Source organism: Cervus elaphus, chromosome X (assembly GCF_910594005.1).
Source record: "Cervus elaphus chromosome X, mCerEla1.1, whole genome shotgun sequence".
Lineage (NCBI taxonomy): Eukaryota > Metazoa > Chordata > Mammalia > Artiodactyla > Cervidae > Cervus > Cervus elaphus.
In genome coordinates, this window is record NC_057848.1 from 29292081 (window position 1) to 29310940 (window position 18860).

General features: G+C 39.7%; 1 protein-coding gene across 1 annotated transcript; it reads right to left on the reverse strand.

Annotated features, from left to right (window-relative positions):
• Positions 1 to 440: 440 nt before the first annotated feature.
• Positions 441 to 935, reverse strand: LOC122689449 (late histone H2B.L4-like). The gene has a single exon (XM_043895859.1). It carries the CDS (start codon positions 933 to 935, stop codon positions 441 to 443), a length of 495 nt encoding a protein of 164 aa, XP_043751794.1.
• Positions 936 to 18860: the final 17925 nt, after the last annotated feature.

Here is an 18860-nt window from a genome sequence, read left to right on the forward strand (position 1 = left end):
TTTTGAGCCAGGGATAGAACCTGCCTCTTCTGTGACTCCTGCGCTGCAGGCGGATTCTTTACTGCTGGGCCACCCGGGAAGACCACACTGTTTTTTATCGGTTGCTATACCCCATATAAAAATCTCTGGATGACACCTAAATCTAGATGGGAGAATGAAAATGAAAAAGGCCAATGAAACTTTTAGGGAGATAATTTTGACCATAAAGATCCCTAAAATCGCTGAGAAACCATGAATAGGAATAATCGTTTAGGAAAGTGACGAGTTGCAACACGTTAAGAAAAAAGTACATGATTTTCCATCGAACAAATGGCACAACCGACACATATTGAAGCCAAGTTAATGAGGTTTTTATTATTTTCTTTAGGGGTAGAAATGCTTTGAAGAAGCAGTATAGGGCCTAAGGGGAGAACCCTTAAGTCAGCTAGTTCTGAGGCAGTTCATTTGTGGGTGATGTATCTGATGACCGACTTGGTGGCCGCGGACATGGCATACTTGCCCATCTCCCCAGGCAACAGAAGACGCACAGCTGTCTGGATGTCCTCACTCATGATGGTACAGCGCTTGCTGGAGCGGGTCAGGCGCCCGGCTTCTTCGGCAATCCGCTCAAACATATCCTTCACGAAGGAGTCCATGATGTTTAACGTTTCGTGGGAAATACTCAGGCCTGTGTGGACTTGCTTCAGCACCCGGGGGAAATAGGTGGCAAAGCTTACAGACTTGTTCAGACGGTAGGAGTGGCGACGGCGACGGCAACAGCGACGGCGACGGCAACAGCGACGGCGACGGCGGCCCTTAGCTGTCTTCTTCTTTGCCTTTCTTGGCTCGTCATCACAGGGTTCTGGTTTGGAGAACTCGGAGATCTCCATTTCGGAGGTGCAGGTTTCTTTAGTGACCAGGCTTTCCTCAGAGTTGTCAGAGGATGGTTCAGCCATGGCAGAGCCACCACTCCCCACAGGTCAGAGGGAAGAACAATGAGGTGGTTGAAGGCCGTTGGCCGAGTTTATAAGCCCTGCTTGCTCTGACGTCACAGACACTGTCCCTATCTGATTGGATAAAATGCCATGGCAGGCCTGTTACTATGGCAGCCCATGTAACTTCTCACTGGATGTCCCACCTCCCAACTCCTGCCGTGCCCCTTCCCCACGTTTAACCCCCAGTCAGCCAAACTCAGTGAAAGTCACCTAAGTTGAAAAATGAAATAATCAGTTAGAGCTTCCTGAGAGAGTATGACTGACCTCCATATCTCAAACTCTTTCAGGCACCAGAGTGACTCAGGTCACTTGGTGGACATTTTGCTCCAACACAGAACCTTCTCCTGATTGAAGCAGGAGCAGAATGTCCTGGCTTCCTCAGCAGAGTGCTCCTGAAAATCATAGGAATTAATTGACCAGCTATTATCTCCAAAATTTATCAAAACTAGTGATCAGTATGAAGAGAATGACAAAATCCCACTCTCCAAATACAGAACACAAACAGAAATAGGAATACTTACACATACATACTAAAAATATTTAACATTTTGCAAATTTTAAATTGTTTTCTCAAACATTATTTAAGTCCCCCAAGTACCACACATATTGGAATTTATTAATGATTTATAGTGGTTATTTCTCAAAAAATGATCACTCTTATTGCTGAAAAGCCTCCAGGATGAGAGAAAATGCATAAAAAAAGAGAAATAAAACACCTAGGAATAAACATACCTAAGGTGGTGAAAGACCTGTACTTAGAAAAAATAATACCCTGATCAAAAAAGTGAAGATACTACAAACAGAGGGAAAGGTTTACCTTGATTATGGATTAGAAGAATTGATATTGTTAAAATAAACATGCTATCCAAGGCAATCCACATACTCAATGCAACTGCTATGAAAAGACCAGGGCATTTTCCACAAAGCTAGAACAGACAATTTTAAATTTTGTATGGAAAGGTGAAAGACCCTGAATCGCCAAAACCATCTTAAGGAAGAAGATCAGAACTGGAGGAATCAGGTTCCCTGACTTTGAACTATATCAGGAAACTACATTAATCCAATCAGTATAGTATTGGCACAAAAACAGGCACATGGAACAGAAGAGAGAGCCCAGAAATACACCTATGTGCTTATGGTCAATTAATCTATAATAAAAAAGACAAGAATATACAGTGGAGAGAAGACAGTCTCTTCAATAAGTGGTGCTGGGATAATTGGATAGCTACATGTAATAAAGTAAAATTAGAACATTCTCTAACAGCATATACAAAAATAAACTCAAAATGGACTAAAGACCTAAATATAATACATATATTATGTAGGAAGTCATTTTAAGAAACAGAATCCATTAGATATATTAATGACCTGTGTTTCTTTCACATTTGTAAATTCAGAAATTAAATGAACACATCAGTTATAAAAAAACATTAAAAATACAAAACAATTGGGTTTTGAAGAGATAACTGGGACCTCAAAGGTCTCTGATAGACAGGAAATCTAGGATGGAGAAAGGAAAAGCAATTTGATATTGAAGATTGGAAGGGGGAGTAACACTAGTAATTATTCACTTCAGTTGATGATTGAGGAAATAAGAGCCTAGTGAGCAATCACCTTGCAATGTTGTGGTTCACTGTAAAGGCAAAAGAAGGCAAATGGCTTCACGACTGAGTTAACAATTGCAAGTCTCAACTCACGGATGATGGTGTTGATAGGATAGGCATACCCCATTCAGAAATCTTTTCAACATTAGCATTGTTTATGGATTCACTTATAAAGAGGACCCCAACACAGCATAGAAGTTAAGTGCAACAAAAAATTCAGGAAAAAAACTCATTTCACACTGCCTAGAATCAGAAGTTTCTACCCTAATTCATTCAGATGATCTAATGTCATTCTTTTTCAGCCCTTATTCTCTTCTTTTTGAAGTGGAAAACCTTCATTATTTTCAGCTTAACATCATAGGGATGGTGAGGACATTCAGTCAGAGAAGCTAAGAAGTTCACATTGACTCCATGTCAGCCAAGGAAGGACTCAAAACTGGTAGCCACAGTCACTGAGCCACCCTACAGCGAGGTTATCCTGACTAAACCAATAATGGTCTTCCTGGGGTGTTCAGGTCTGGTAACAGTAGAGTAAGAATTATGATTATTTATCTACTTTATTGTTCATTTTATAAACCTAATTAAGATCATTTAAATATTATGTAAGTATTAGAAAATGGCCAAATAGTAAAGAATCCACTTGCAATGCAGGAGACTCAGGTTCAATCCCTGGGTCCGGAAGATCCCCTGGAGTAGGCAATGGAATCCCACTCCAGTGTTCTTGCCTGGAAAATTCCATGGACAGAAGAGCAAGGCAGGCTACAGTCCATGGAGTCACAAAGAGTCGGACACGACTGAGCGACTGACACTTTCAACACTTTCAAGTATTCTAGAGCTCCTGTACAAAATGCTAGTGATTGGGTCAACTAAACACATTTATTTATTGTCTCATACTTGCGGAGGCTCTAAGTCCAAATCAAGGTTTCATCTGAGTTGGATCTTATGCAAGGTGTGAATGCATAAGGGGCCTCCATTACTGGCCACTTTCCTTGGCTTGTAAATATCTGAAATCTCCCTATACCTCCCCACATTTTCTTTCCTATATGTATGTATCTATGTCTTATTTTCCCTTTTTATACGGCTAGAACTCATTTGGATTAAGACCTACTCTAATGAACGTATTTTAACTTGATTACTTGGTAAATACTCTATCTCCAAATATGATCACATACGAACACATATGAGTGTTTATGGCATAGATACATTAATTTTAGAGGCACAAAATCAACCCATAGGAGATATGCATTTTGAACTAATTATAGGCATATCGCCTGCCTCTTCCATCTCATTAAGAGAACACTGGTGACCACTTATGAGAAACAAGGTGGCCCCACCACAGTCATTTTCACAATTCTGTGAATGTTCAGTAATTTCATTTTAGTATTTGATTTCTTCTTCCCTCTGTGAGGGAGAAGATAGTCTGTCATTCTCAGTTGTTACAAAGTATTCGTTACACCTACAGTTGTAATTATTTCCTATTGTGTAGGACATAAGAGCCTGTAAAGTACACCACTCTCAGCCAAACACTGAGATAAAATCCTGATAATTCATGAAATCAAACCTTTCCTGAGCCCTTCAGGAAAGGGACAGGGCTCTACAGGACAGAAAAGAAACAAAACAGAAGACTTTCTTTAAACTGGCAGAACCTCATGAGATAAATAAAAAGAATTAAGGTCCTGGGGCAAGATACTAGAGAGAGCCTCCCTTAGTAGTACAGGTATGAAGTGGACAGTACCTATTCCATAACGGGCAATGAAGGTCTGTACTTTTTGGTCCAATATGGAAGAATTCTGATAGGCTATTATACCTCCAGGGCTCTCTTTGGTCAATGCAGTAAATATTTAGGATAAATGAGACTCATTGCCAAAAATATTATTTAGTATTTTGTGGAAAATTAGAGAAATCTTATGAGAGAATTTTTTTAAAAGAATATGATTGCCAAGGAGGCCAGGAAAATCTTCCACCAAAGCAATGTTAAGAAAATATCTCTAGGTGGGACCTTGAGATGATCGTAGACAGCCTGAATATAACTTTGGAAATGAAAAGCTAATTTCAGAGCCATTGCATTTTTGAAAAGGGAACTCTAGACCCACAGGAATGGGACAGTATTTCACAGAATTATTTCATTTCTATTGTGCTCATTGTTGTTGCTTTCAATATCCCCATATTTACCTATGTGACATACGAATATTTTTCCAAGCAATTTTTGTTCATTGCTATTATGTGTGAATTCCTGTTAAGAAACCTAACCCACTAGCATATTTTTATTGGGCTAGGTGTGTTTTACATATAGTGAATCCAATAATCAAATGCAGTCATTAGGAAACCAGTTTTACAACTGCACCATGCAGGCCTTGAAGACAGAAGTGCATGAGTGACTAACACTTGACACCTAGGAAGGAGGGAGGGACAATGGGGTTCAATGTTGAAGACCAAGAGGGGAAATGAGCATATATAATTGTTCACTTCAGAGGGTGATTGAAGAAAACAGCCACCTAATGAATAATCATGATCTAATGGTGTTGGCTATTGCACATACAAGTTAGGACAAGGGTTTTCTGCTTAAATAGCAAACTATAAGTTTAAACCCTAGGGAAACAGTTCAAATTTTTTTCAACATAATCTGTATGATAGTAAGCCAGAAAGATAAAGAACATTACAGCATACTAACACATATATATGGAATTTAGAAAGATGGTAATGATAAACCTATATGCAAAACAGAAAAGAGATACAGATGTACAGAACAGACTTTTGAACTCTGTGGGAGAAGGTGAGGGTGGGATGTTTCGAAAGAACAGCATGTATATTATCTATGGTGAAACAGATCACCAGCCCAGGTGGGATGCATGAGACAAGTGCTCAGGCCTGGTGCACTGGGAAGACCCAGAGGAATCGGGTGGAGAGGGAGGTGGGAGGGGGAATCGGGATGGAGAATGCGTGTAACTCTATGGCTGATTCATATCAATGTATGACAAAACTCACTGAAATGTTGTGAAGTCATTAGCCTCCAACTAATAAAAAAAAAATCTGTATGATAGAATTTATTGTAAAGTATAAACGAGAGCTGAAACTCGTTCTGTTCAAACTATTGCAGAAATAACTGCAGTATTCCTCTGTATAGAGGCATTGTGAAATTCATCAATCTTTGAGAAGTGAAGATAAGCAGAAATCATATAGCATGGTGGGCCTGATGCTTGAGCAGGTACTTTGTCATGCACCTGAGGGAAATTTGTTTTAAGTAGGAGTAATAAATAAGGTTACTGTGCTTGTGGAAGTAAATAGCCTGGCTTGTGTAATATATCCATCTTAAAAATCAGAATCCTTTACCATATTCTGGTAGGTGAAGGCCATTACCCAGAGCCACATAGCTACTGAATTAGAACTGACACCAGGGTCCAGGTGATTCCCTGAATCTCACTTCAGTGTCTGATCCATTAGGCATGGTTTTGCCTTTGAGTGATTCTATCAGAGGATAACAAAAAACATGCTTCTTTTGATGAACCTGTTTGATAGGAACCACCTCAATATAAAAGAATAACCTTCAATGATCTCAAATCTTCATTTGGAAATTAATTCAAGTAAAGAATGTTTAATGAAGTGTTTCCCTTAACCATTCTCCAATATCATGCAAGGACAGCTTCTTATGTATTTTCTTCTCCCTTAATGTTTTCCTCAAAGCGACCCCATTTATGACTCTGTGGAAATGCACTTGTCACAATTGAGAAGGATGGATTACAACTAAAATGTCAGGTGTTGGAAGACCCAAAAAGAAGAGAACCTTGAGGAATATGAGAAAACTCTGTGTCCCTAGGTCAGAAAAATTAGATATTCAGACTAGGTGTGTCTGAGTTCCTTTCACCAAGAAATCTGTACTTACATTCTCCTTGCTGTCTACCTGTGTGTTTCTTTGTCTGTATACATGGCCCTACAGGTGGAAGAGGATATCTATAATCATCAGAAATTTCAGTCCACTTTAGTGTGAAAGCTGTGGTATGCAACATAGGATTCCACTAAATAGTAGGTGTTCTCTCCTAGTAGTAAGTAAAGAGTAAACCAATCCAAAGACAATCACCATAGTGTAGTGAACAAAACACTTATTTCTATGGCCATACCCTGTGTATGTCACCCAGAAACATCTCAAGAAGCTTGTCTTTGATTTCAGTGGCTATTGGATTCAGGAATATTGCTCATCCCTCAGTACTCCTTCCAATGAGAGGTCCTATCTGTTTCCCCCTCCTCTTGAGTGGATGAAGCCTGTGATTATTTTGAGCAATGAATAAAATATGGTGGAAATTATATTATGCCAATTACAGGACTATGCTTTCAGAAGAAATGTCCTTCTGCCTTGCTGTTTGAAGCCATAGGGATAAAATGGAAAAGGTCATTTTATCCTGCTGGACCTCTCCACAAGAAAAGAGGCCCCTTTCAGCACCAGGTATGTGTGTGAAGGTTGCCTGGAACTTTACAGTGTAGCTTAGATATCAGGTGGTTATCACTGAGTGATCTTAGGATGGCTTATATTTTAAAAGGATATTTACATTTAACATTTGGAAATTGTTTGTGTAAAAAAATTGAAAATCCTCCCATTATAAATTGTAATATACAAAGTTATATTAAACAGTATTTTAAATACTCAGATGTGCTTGCAACATGGCTCAAATCAATAGACGGCTGAGACACACACATAATTCTAAATGATTGATTATATCCATAGGGAAAAACTGGACTTTCTTTCTCATAAGAAAGCAAGGACCAAGGAAAATTCTAATTTTTGTCCTTAGCTATGGGTGAGGAATAAAATGTTGCCTAAAGAATTTGTAACCAAAATAGTGCCCTGGTATAGCTTTGGTGTTCTAATTAATACTATCAGCATGGCCCAAGTAATTTCTGTTTGCAAACTCATATTTTTGGCAAATGCAAATCTAATTGCATCTAGAGGAGCTTAACCCTATTGAGGATTCTACAAGTATTCCTACAGTTAAAGCCCCCCTAAACAAATACAACTTCCCCCTCCAAAATGGTAGCATCAGCATAAACAATAAACGAAGTTGGAAACCTGTAAAAACTCATAATCAGATACAAAGTACAAAAAATGTACTTAACACATTCAAATAGATGATAAGATACATAAAACATGAGTAATAAATAGCTAATTATCAAAAGGCAAATAAGCTTTCTAGTACTGAACATCATAACCACTGGAATAGAAGAGTAAAGGAATTTTAAACAGCTGAGACACAAATGGAGAGAGAATATATGACCTATAAGATAGATGAAAGAAATACTACAAAATATTTCATAAAGAATATAAAAGGATTAAATGGAGTTCAAGAAACATAAGAAATGGACTAAGAAAATACATCTCCTTGGCATGTCAGAAGTGACAAACATTTCTTGGAAGTTCCTTTACCATAGTTGTTTTGTCCTTAGTTTTCACTTTCATCTCAGGTTCAAAGGATTTGTTAACAAAATAAGCCACTTGTTATGTAAAAATTAATAATACAAGTATTTATTAGAGAATAATCTAACTTACTTGAAATATACTAACATTTAAAAAAGAGAGAAATAAAAAAAATAAAAAAAAAAAAAAAAAAAAAAAAAAAAAAAAAAAAAAAAAAAAAAGAGAGAAATAGGACAGAGGATACCAAATTGGATTTTGACTAACATCCAGACTTAAGCAGAGTTGGGAAGTCTTGTGACACAGCACATCTGGAGCTCCAATTGGGAAAAGGTCCCAGGTAGCACTTCCACTCCATGGGTGAGACTTCAAAGATTGAAGTGCCAGTTTCCCCTCTTATAATTCCAGGCTGCAAACTGATTATCATCATCAATATGTGAACAAAACTATAGCTCTGGTATTTTGCAAATATTTTCCAGTACTGTTTGCTTTGTTCTACCAATCTTGGAAATGTTACTAAATCCAGAGAGTGGTTGGCCAGACCTCCTCCAGGGACTTAAATTCCAAGATCTTCTTCCTATCTATATATTACACAATAGATAATAGATTCTCTTCCACAGTTACAGCAGATGTGGCTGACTCCCACAGCAGTAGTCAGGGCAGTGTCCTGGTAGGTCAGAAGCAAGGTCAGAGGCCTGTTCTGCTTTGTCTCTGAAGCCTAAACAAGACTTAATATAATTTCCCTAACAGTATTGTCTATTGTTGTAAATATCATGATTTTTCATGTTGTCTCCAATGTCTTTTTTTCCAAATTAAGTTCTAAGAATGATATGGTCTTTCATGTGCAGGACATTTATGCACTCTCATTGCCCGAGAAAGGGATGGGAAGAAGACAGGTGTGGGCAGAGGAAGAAGTGCATATCTAATGCTGACTCTCCAAAATTATTTTCTGATCCCATACTGAATTCTGAAGGTAAGATGAGCCATTAGTCACTTTACACTGGCCCAACAGAGTCAGAAATTTATACCACCTCCTTGATCAGTCCTTATAAGTGGGCAGACTCGAGAAGTTCAATGCAGCTCTGTGCGGTTGAGATACACCTGAAGTGGCTTATGACTAAGGAATAGCAGTAAGTCTGTCCTTGTTGTGGTGTTCTGAGTGGTCCATCTTTGAGTCTGTCAAAGCCTTATCATGATACTTAGGCTAGGAATGCAACACTATGTGTGTTGTTGCTTACTCTCACTACTTGTTTTCTGCTTCCATTTGTTTATGAAAGGAGATTTACTGTCATTGTCTTTGGCATTGCTCTGTAGACAATGTGTCTTTTTGTTTGCTAGTATGATCTATATGCTAACTTTGTCTGTAGCTTTACTATGATGTGTCCAGGTGTGCTTCCTGAATCTATGGAAACATAGCCTTCCTAAATTCTGGAAAAGTATCAGCTGTTTCTCTGTGAATATTATTATTCTAAAATTTAGCTAGGTTACCACTTCTGGCATGCCTACAAGATGTACTTAATACCTCCTTAGTATTAAGTCCATTTCTTAAGTCTCTTGCCATCTGCTTAATCTTTTACTTCATTTATCTTTCTATGAGGTAGTCTATATAATTTCTTTCATCTACATTCTAAATCAACAATTCTCCATCCAGCTGTGTATCTTCTGCTGTTTAAAATTTCTTGGAAGAAATTTATAAGAATACAATAATGTTAGGGAATTTTAACACCACACATACAGCAATAGACAGATAATTTAGATAGAAAATCAATAAAGAGACAGCAGTGGCCTTCAATGACATGTTAGTTCAGTTGGATGAAATAAATATTTATAGAATATTCCATCCAAAAGCAGCAGAATATACATTCTTTTCAAGTGCACATGGAACATTGTCCAGGATAGACCACATGCTATGCCACAAAAAACGCAAGTCTCAACAAACTTAAGAGAACAGAAATTGTACCAAGCATTTTCTGTAACCACACTGTATGAAAGTAGAAAATAATTACATAAAGTAAATGCAAAAACCACAGACACAGGGAGACAAAAGAATATGATAGGAAAAAAACAATGGATCAGTGAAGAAATCAAAGAGGAAGTTAGAAAATACCTGGAGACAAATGAAAATAAACACACATCTTTCCAAAACCTATTGGAAGCAGCAAAAGCATTTCTAAGAGGAAAGCTTATAGCCGACCAGGTCTACCTCAAAAACCAATGAAGATCTCCAATAAAGAACCTAACCTACCATCTAAAGGAATTAGAAAGAGAACAAGCCAAGCCCAAGGTCAGCAGAAGGAAGGAAATAATAAAGATCAAAGAGGAAATCAATAAAATAGAGACAGGACAGAAGCAGTCATTTGAAAGAAGCCTAGGTCAGACCCACCTACTGATCTTGAAATGTCTCTTGGAAGGGAGGAGAAATCTGGAGCTCACTCTGGGGGGTGGAAGCAATTTTGGAAAGATTTTTCTGCCACATGGACACTGGTGCTGTATCATTTTGACATCTTCCCCATGGCTTATAAGTCTCACAACCAAGCCTTGCTCCTGACCACAAGCCTATGGGCACCAGGATTGGATGTCTCAGGTCAAGTAACTGGCCAGGCAGAGACACAGGCCCATCCACCAGTATCCAGTTTGCCTCATGATGCCCTGAGCCCACAGGTGCCACTGGACACAACATTGTCCACCAGAGTGCCTAGGATCTGTCCCACACATGAGAGCACAGGCACTAGACGTGGGACACCCAGGGTACTGCAGCCAGAGCCTCAGTATCCAGCTTTGCCCATCATGGAGCTATTAGTAGCCCTAGGACAGCCTGGGCCTCAGTTGCACCCACCAGCAGGTCAGCACCAGCTCTGAGATACCTTGGACTCCTCAGCCAGCTGTGCCAGGACACAGCCCCACTCACCAGTGAACCAGTGTTAGTTTTTGGATACACTAGAGCTTGCAGCCAGCTCTATCTGAAAAGGGGTCCATCCAACAGAAGGTCGAAACTAGATCTAGGCTGCTCTTGAATCCTGTCTAGCAGCTGCTTGAACACCTTTGTCTGTGAGACAGCCCCAAGGACTTGTCATTGAACAGATGTTGATATGCCAAGGACGAGATGCACAGCCAGTGTTCCTGTCCAATCTGGGTTACTAAAACTGTTACCAAGCCAAACTTGGATCTACTAGCCAGCACAGAGTAAAACCAATCTACTGACACCAGGTTGTGGCAAAGGAAAGTACACTGTTTATGGAAAGCATCAAGCAAGGAGTACGGGCAGCTAATACTCAAAAGATCTGAACTCTCTAGTGGCCTTCAGGGAAGGGTTTTTAAAAACAGAGTGAGGGAGAGGGTAACAGGGTGTGTGACCAGCTCACAGACATTCTTCTGATTGGTTGGTGATGAAGTATAATGGGAGTGAGCATCATCAACCTACTAGTTCCAACTAGTTTGGAGTCTATGATCCCAATGCTTGTGGTCAGCATAGAGTTAACTTCTTTCACCCGGTGGGGATTTCAGTATCTGCAAACGGCTCAAAGTATATGGCTCAGAATATTATCTATAGCCCTTCAGGAGAAACTGAAGGTCCTTGATTTCGTGTAATGGCCAAACTATTATTATTTTGTCTCGCATGACAGTTTTCCTTTGTCTCTGTATTTTCTTGCTTCTCTGATTAAGTTTTACTCTTTGGAATTCAGAGAAGATACAGCATGCTAAATTTTTCTGCAAACAAGAGGCAGGTGGAAGACATATAGGGAGGGAGTCGCTCCTCAAATTCTACATAGTGTCCTGCTCAGTTACAGTAATGTGTAATGATACTAATAATGGGCTCATTGACCCTCAGTCCTGGCTCTCCTTTTCCCAAGGTAAGCACTTGAGGTGTGATGAGCTACCAGACTGATTCCAAACTGGGCTCGAAATACCAGAACTTTCTGCTCCCTCCTTGCTCAGGCATTGTCCCCTTTATTCCTGCACTATTCAGTAAACCTCCCTCTAGTGTCCTGTCCTGGCTCATTCTTTCTCTAGCTCACAGGCCTCCATTGAAGGTGAAATTCTGTGTGTATTTGGTCTCTACAAAAGGGTTTTATACTTTCTGGATGGCCTCAAGAAAAGTTATTTTTTTGTAAATTATTCAGTGTTTGTCTCATTGTTTGGCTGAGAGTGATTCCTTACAAGTTTCTACATCCTAATCCAAAGGAGAATTTTCAAACAACTTAAAAATACAAATAGAAAACTTTACACAGTTAACCAAAAATTGAGTTCTAATAATGAAGTTAATAATATATAATATATATAAATTTCATAATAAATTCTCAAGGTTGAAATGACAGAGCATGTTATTTCTCCATAGATATTGGAGGTTATAAATCTATTAAAAGTAATGAGAAAATCACCAACTGCCTCTGAGTTAAATAATAACTTACAGAAACACAGAACGCCAATAGGCTAAGAGGAAAACACAATGGAAATTAGATTATATTAACAATACCATTAATATTAATATTGAAACACTGAAAAGACAAGGTCATCTTAGTTTTGTTTTTTCTTTTTTTACTGCTCACCATCTTTCTCTTAACTTAATGCAAAGGTCAAGAAAGATGTCCCTCTTCCAGCTGCGGATTCATATCATCAAATAACCATGTTTGAAAAGAAACTTCAAGGAAGCACACCCAGGTTTATCCCAGGTCACCTCCCCACACATTTTTGGACAATGCCTGTGGCTCACAGGCTGTAGGACCTTCATTGGCTGTTCCACTAGACACTGGTGCTTGAGCTACTCTCGTTGGGCACCCTGTCATCCTATGATACATAATTGTGGGTCACAAAACTTTTCCTTTAAATGTGGTAAGAAATAGCAGGTAAAAAATTAGAATTGGGTTAGTCTGAACATACCAATAATGGAATATGGAATAATAACTTTATAATTCAAGGGTCAGGAGAAGTAAACTGATATTTTTATACTATTTTTGGTTTCTCATTTATGTATCTTAAATAATTCTGAATATGGGGTATGTTGAAACAACTTTAATTGTGGTAACTTTGACTGTTCTTATCAGTTTTTTCACTTTACTTTTTTGTCATTTCCCACATAAAATCTTCTGGATTACTGTACCCTATCTCTTAGACAGTTAAGAATAAAAGAGGTAAATAAAATGTTTACAAAACTGATAACGACCCTAGAGATCACCAGAAAGGCTGAAACAGGAATTATTTCTTGAATTTTTAAATTCAGCTATTTCTGCAACATATTTCAGTTTATTCTTATGTTTTACAATGAATTCTGTAATACAGGAAATGTTGAAAAAAGTTTCAATGGGATATGCTTGTCAATGGAGAAGGCAATGGCACCCCACTCCAGTATTCTTGCCTGGAAAATCCCATTGACGGAGGAGCCTGGTAGGCTGCAGTCCATGGGGTCGCGAAGAGTCAGACATGACTGAGCGACTTCACTTTCACTTTTCACTTTTATGCATTGAAGAAGGAAATGGCAACCCACTCCAGTGTTCTTGCCTGGAGAATCCCAGGGATGGGGTCGCACGGAGTCGGACACGACTGAAGTGACTTAGCAGTTAGCATGCTTGTCGAATTAATACTATTTTCCTAGGGTGGGAATTTATAGTTTGTTATTTAAGCTGTAAAGTCCTGGCTCTAATTTGTATTTTCAGTAGCTAACACTATTAGATCATGATTACACTTTATGTGTCTGTTTTCCTCAATCACCCTCTAAAAGTGAAAAATTACATATTCTCATTTCCCCCGAAGGTCTTTAACATCAAACCCCATTTTCCCTCCCTCCTTCCTAGACATCATGTGTGTCACTTACCCTTGCATTTCTGCTTCATGGCCCATATGGTGCAGTTGTAACACTTGTTTATTAATGCCTGTATTTGATTATAGGATTCACTAAATGTAAAACACACCTAACACAATAAAAAACATCCTAGTTCATTCACAGGAATTCATACATAATATACCTTTCTGACCAGCATGCCAGAAAAGTTCTGAAAAACATGTGTATATCATATTTCCAGACATTGAGATACTGAAGCAGCAACAATGAACACAACAGAAATTTTGTCATTTTGTAAAACACTATTTTTTTAATTAATTTATTTTTTATTGAAGAATAAACACTATTTTTCTTATGGGTCCACAGTCCTGTTTTGAACCCGTGATGGCTCTGCAGTGAGCTTTTCACTTCCAAAACTGTATCCTAGTTGTATAAGACCATGTCAAGGTCCCATCCAGGGAAATTTAATTGCAGTTGATTTGGTGGAAGTTTTTCCTGATAATCCCTGAGAACCATATCACTTTTTCTAATTCTTTCTTAAGATTTTTCTAGAGGATTTCCCTGGTTGTCCAGTGGCTGAGACTCTGCACTCCCAAGGAGGGGGTCCTGATTTTGATCCTGGATTGGGGAACTAGATTGTGCATGCCACAACGAAGAAGTGCTGCAGCCAGATAAATGAATAAAAAAATGATTTTCTAATATTCCACAAACATAATGAATAATAACCCTGATAAGGGGACTCATTTATTATAAATCTGTACTCCAATGACCCCAAGGAGATCTGAAGTGTGTAGCTGTAGGCCTAGAAACACTAGATGCAGTATTCACTTCCTGGTGGGAGGAGCCATGGCCTAGGAGTGTCCTGAAGCTGATGTCAACCCATAGGTAGGTTGGGCCAAATTCTAGGGCCAATGACTGAGCAGCCCAAAGTATCCCTGGGGTCCTGGGGATGGCACAAGTCATGAACTGAGAATTTCCATGTGTACCACCTGGATTTAGAAAAGGCAGAGGAACCAGAGATCAAATTGCCAACATCCACTGGATAATAGAAAAAGTGAAAGGGTTAGTCGCTCAGTCATGTCCAACTCTTTGTGCCCCCATAGACTGTAGCCACCAGGCTCCTCTATCCACAGGAGTTTCCAGCCAAGAATACTGGAGTAGGTCGCCATTTCCTTCTCCAGGGGATCTTCCCAACTGAGGGATCAAACCCGAATCTCCCACATTGCAGACAAATTCTTTACCATCTGAGCCATCAAGAAGATAGAAAAAAACAAGGGAATTAAAAAAAAAAAGCTTCTATTTCTGCATCATTGACTACACTAAAGTCTTTGAATGTGTGGATCACAACAAAGTGTAGAAAATTCTTTAAAGTGATGGGAATACCAGATCACCTTAACTGCCTCCTGAGAAATCTGCATGCAGGTTCAAGAAGCAACAGTTAGAACTGGACATGGAACAGTGAACTGGTTCAAAGTTGGGAAAAGAGTACATCAAGGCTGTATAGTGTCACCTTTATTTTCTAACTTCTATGCAGAATACATCATATGAAATACCAGGCTGGATGAATCACAAACTGGAATCATGATTGCCAGGAAAAAAAAAAAAACAATAAAATCAGATATGCATATGACACTACTCTAATGGCAGAAAGTGATGAAGAAGTAAAAAGCCTCTTGATGAAGGTGAAAGAAGAGACTGGAAAAGCTGGCTTAAATTCAATATTCAAAAATCTAAGATCATGGCATCTGGTCCCATCACTGTGGCAAATAGATGGGAAAACAATGGAAACCGTGATTGGCTATTTTCTTGGGCTCAAAAATCACTGTGAACAGTGACTGCAGCCATGAAATTAAAAGATGCTCACTCCGTGGAAGAAAAGTTTTCACAAAACTATACGGCATACTAAAAAGCAGAGACGTCACTTTGTCAATAAAGGTCAGTCTTGTCAAAACTATGCTTTTTCCAGTAGTCACATTCAGATGTTAGATTTGGACCGTAAAGAAGGCTAAGTGCCAAAGAATTGACGCTTTTGAACTGTGCTGCTGGAGAAAACTCTTGAGAGTCCTTCGAACTCTAAGATTAAGCCAGTCATTCCTAAAGGGAATCAACACTGAATGCTCATTGGAAGGACTGGTGCTGAAGCTGAAGAGCCAATACTTTGGCCACCTGATCCAAAGAGCCAACTCATTGGTAAAGACCCGGAGCTGGGAAAGATTGAAGGCAAAAGGAGAAGGAGGTGGCAAAGGATGAAGATGGTTAGACAGCATCATCGACTCAGTGGACATGAATTTGAGCAAAACCTAGGAGATAGTAGAGGACAGATGAGCCTGCCATGCTATAGACCATGGGGTCAAAAAGAATCAGATCTGACTTAGCAACTGAACAACAACTCTAAGCCCTGTGATTGTGTCACCTCATTGATATTTAATCAGAAGTGATCCCCCAACCACCCGTTATGTGTAGGAATGTTTATGCTATTGAGAGACCATAGTTTTCACTTCCTGTAAGCCCAGTGATTATTTCAGGATGTCATCTCTTAGAAGAGAGTGATAAGGTAATACTCAAGATTGCAAAAAACAACAGCATAAGTATGACCTAAATCAAAGCCCTTATGACTATACAGTGGAAGTGAGAAATAGATTAAAGATCTGATAGGGTCAGGAGCCAAGATGGCGGAGGAATAGGACGGGGAGACCACTTTCTCCCCTACAAATTCATCAAAAGAACAACTGAATGCTGAACAAATTTCACAAAACAACTTCTGATCGCTAGCAGAGGACATCAGGCGCCCAGAAAAGCAGCCCATTGTCTTCGAAAGGAGGTAGGACAAAATATAAAAGATAAAAAGAGGGACAAAAGAGCTAGGGATGGAGACCTGTCCCAGGAAGGGAGTCTTAATAAAGGAAGTTTCCAAACTCCAGGAAACCCTTGCACTGGCGGGCCTGGGGGAAGTTTTCAAATCTCGGAGGGCAACTTAACTGGGAGGAAAAATTAAATAAAACCCACAGATTACATGCCTAAAAGCAACTCCCAGAAGAAAAGTACACCAGACGCCCGCATCTGCACCAGCAAGTGGGGGTGGAACGGAGAGGAGCGGGTGGCATTGCTTAGGGTAAGGACTGGGCGAAGGCCCTGAGAGCAATCGGAGGGAGTTTTTTTAAACTGTGCCATAGCAAGAGAGAGAGAGAGAGAAAATTAACCGGCCTGAACACACTGCCAGCCGCTCGCAAAACAAAGGGACTGAGAAACTCCAGAGAAGAGCTAGCCTGCGGCAGACCGGCCCATCCCTGCCAGAGTCAGGAGGCAGGGGGGAGGGGAAAGGGGCAAACTCAGCACCAGAGACGGCATCCCCTCCCACACTGCAAACAGGCCTCCAGTTTCTATCTAAAGACTTCCTGAGATTCTGGATGGTCGACATCCGTTGGGAGGGTCGTGGCTAAACACAGGGCGCACGCACGGGACCAGCAGGCGCAGAAACTGAGGCTGGGGCCGCGGAGGGGACAGGGTGTGCCGCACCCGGGGAGAGTGCACCTGTCAAGCTCCTGGCTGCCTGAACTGCTCGGACCAGGGAAGGCACAAAACGCAGGTGCTACCGAGTCTGTGCTTTGTGGGGGGCCAGAAGACTAGAACCACACGCAATGCAGGGCATGCTCCCTATAGAGCAGCCGGGAGCCTGAGCAGTGTAGATGGGGAAAGCACAGATACCCGTGAGCGGGGGCAAACCCAGTGTGGCCAGAACACGGTGAGTGCTCCCCACACATAGCTATATCTGTCTGCAGTGCCCCGCCCTCCCCATAGCAGGACTGAACTAGTGAACCGAAATAAGAGATCACCTCCGCCCGCCTGTGTCAGGGCGGAAATTAGACACTGAAGAGCCGGCAAACAGAAGCCAAATAAACAAAGGGAACCGCTTCAGAAAGGACCGGTGCAACAGATTAAAATCCCTGTAGGTAACACTGACTACACCAGAAGGGGCCTATAGATATCGAGAAGTGTAAGCTGGAACGAGGAGCTATCTGAAACGGAACTGAACCCACACTGACAGCAACAACTCCAGAGAAATTTCTAGGTATATTTTTACTTTTTTTTTTAATTAAAAAAAATTTTTTTCTTTCCTTTTCTTTTTTATTTTTTTCTTTTATTTTCTTTTAAAATCCCCTATTACGCCCCCATTACTCCTTAACATTCATTTTCATATATTTTTATGATTTTTTTTTAATTATGGAAAAAAAATTTTTTGTTTTTTTTGTTTGTTAATTTTCTTTTTCTTCTTTTTCTCTCCTATTTCCTTTTAAAGTCCTCTATTACTTCTCTATTATTCCTTAATTTTCATTTTCATTTCACTATAACCTTGCCAAAAAAAAAGAGAAGTCCTGTTTTTAAAACAAACTTCATATATATTTCTAAATTTTTTTTGTGTTTTTGTTTTTGTTTTTAAATATTGTATTTTAAAGAGTCTAACCTCTATGCTAGATTTTTAATCTTTGTTTTTCAGTATGTGATATAAATTTTGGACATTTAAGAATCCAATATTCAGTTCCCATTTTTATTCAGCAGTGTGTTGATTACTCTCTCCTACTTTTAACTCTCTGTTTTCTACCTCAGAACACCTCTATTTCCTCCTTTCCCCTTCTCTTCCCAATCCAATTCTGTGAATTTTTGTGGGTATCTGGGCTATGGAGAACACTTTGGGAACAGATAACTGCATAGATCTGTCTCTCTCCTCTTGAGTCCCCCTTTTTCTCCTCCTGCTCATCTCTATCTCCCTCCTCCCTCTCCTCTTTTTCATGTAACCCTGTGAACCTCTCTGGTTGTCCCTCATGGGGGAGAATCTTTTCACCATTAACCTAGAGGTTTTATTATCAGTGCTGTATAGTTGAAGAAGTCTTGAGACTACTGGAAGAATAAAACTGAAATCCAGAGGCAGGAGACTTAAGCCCAAATCCTGAGAAAACCAGAAAAATCCTGACTAAATGGAACATTAAGTAATAAGAGACCATCCAAAAGCCTCCATACCTACACTGAAACCAACCACCACCCAAGAGCCAATAAGCTCCAGAACAAGACATACCACGCAAATTCCTTAGCAACACAGGAACATAGAC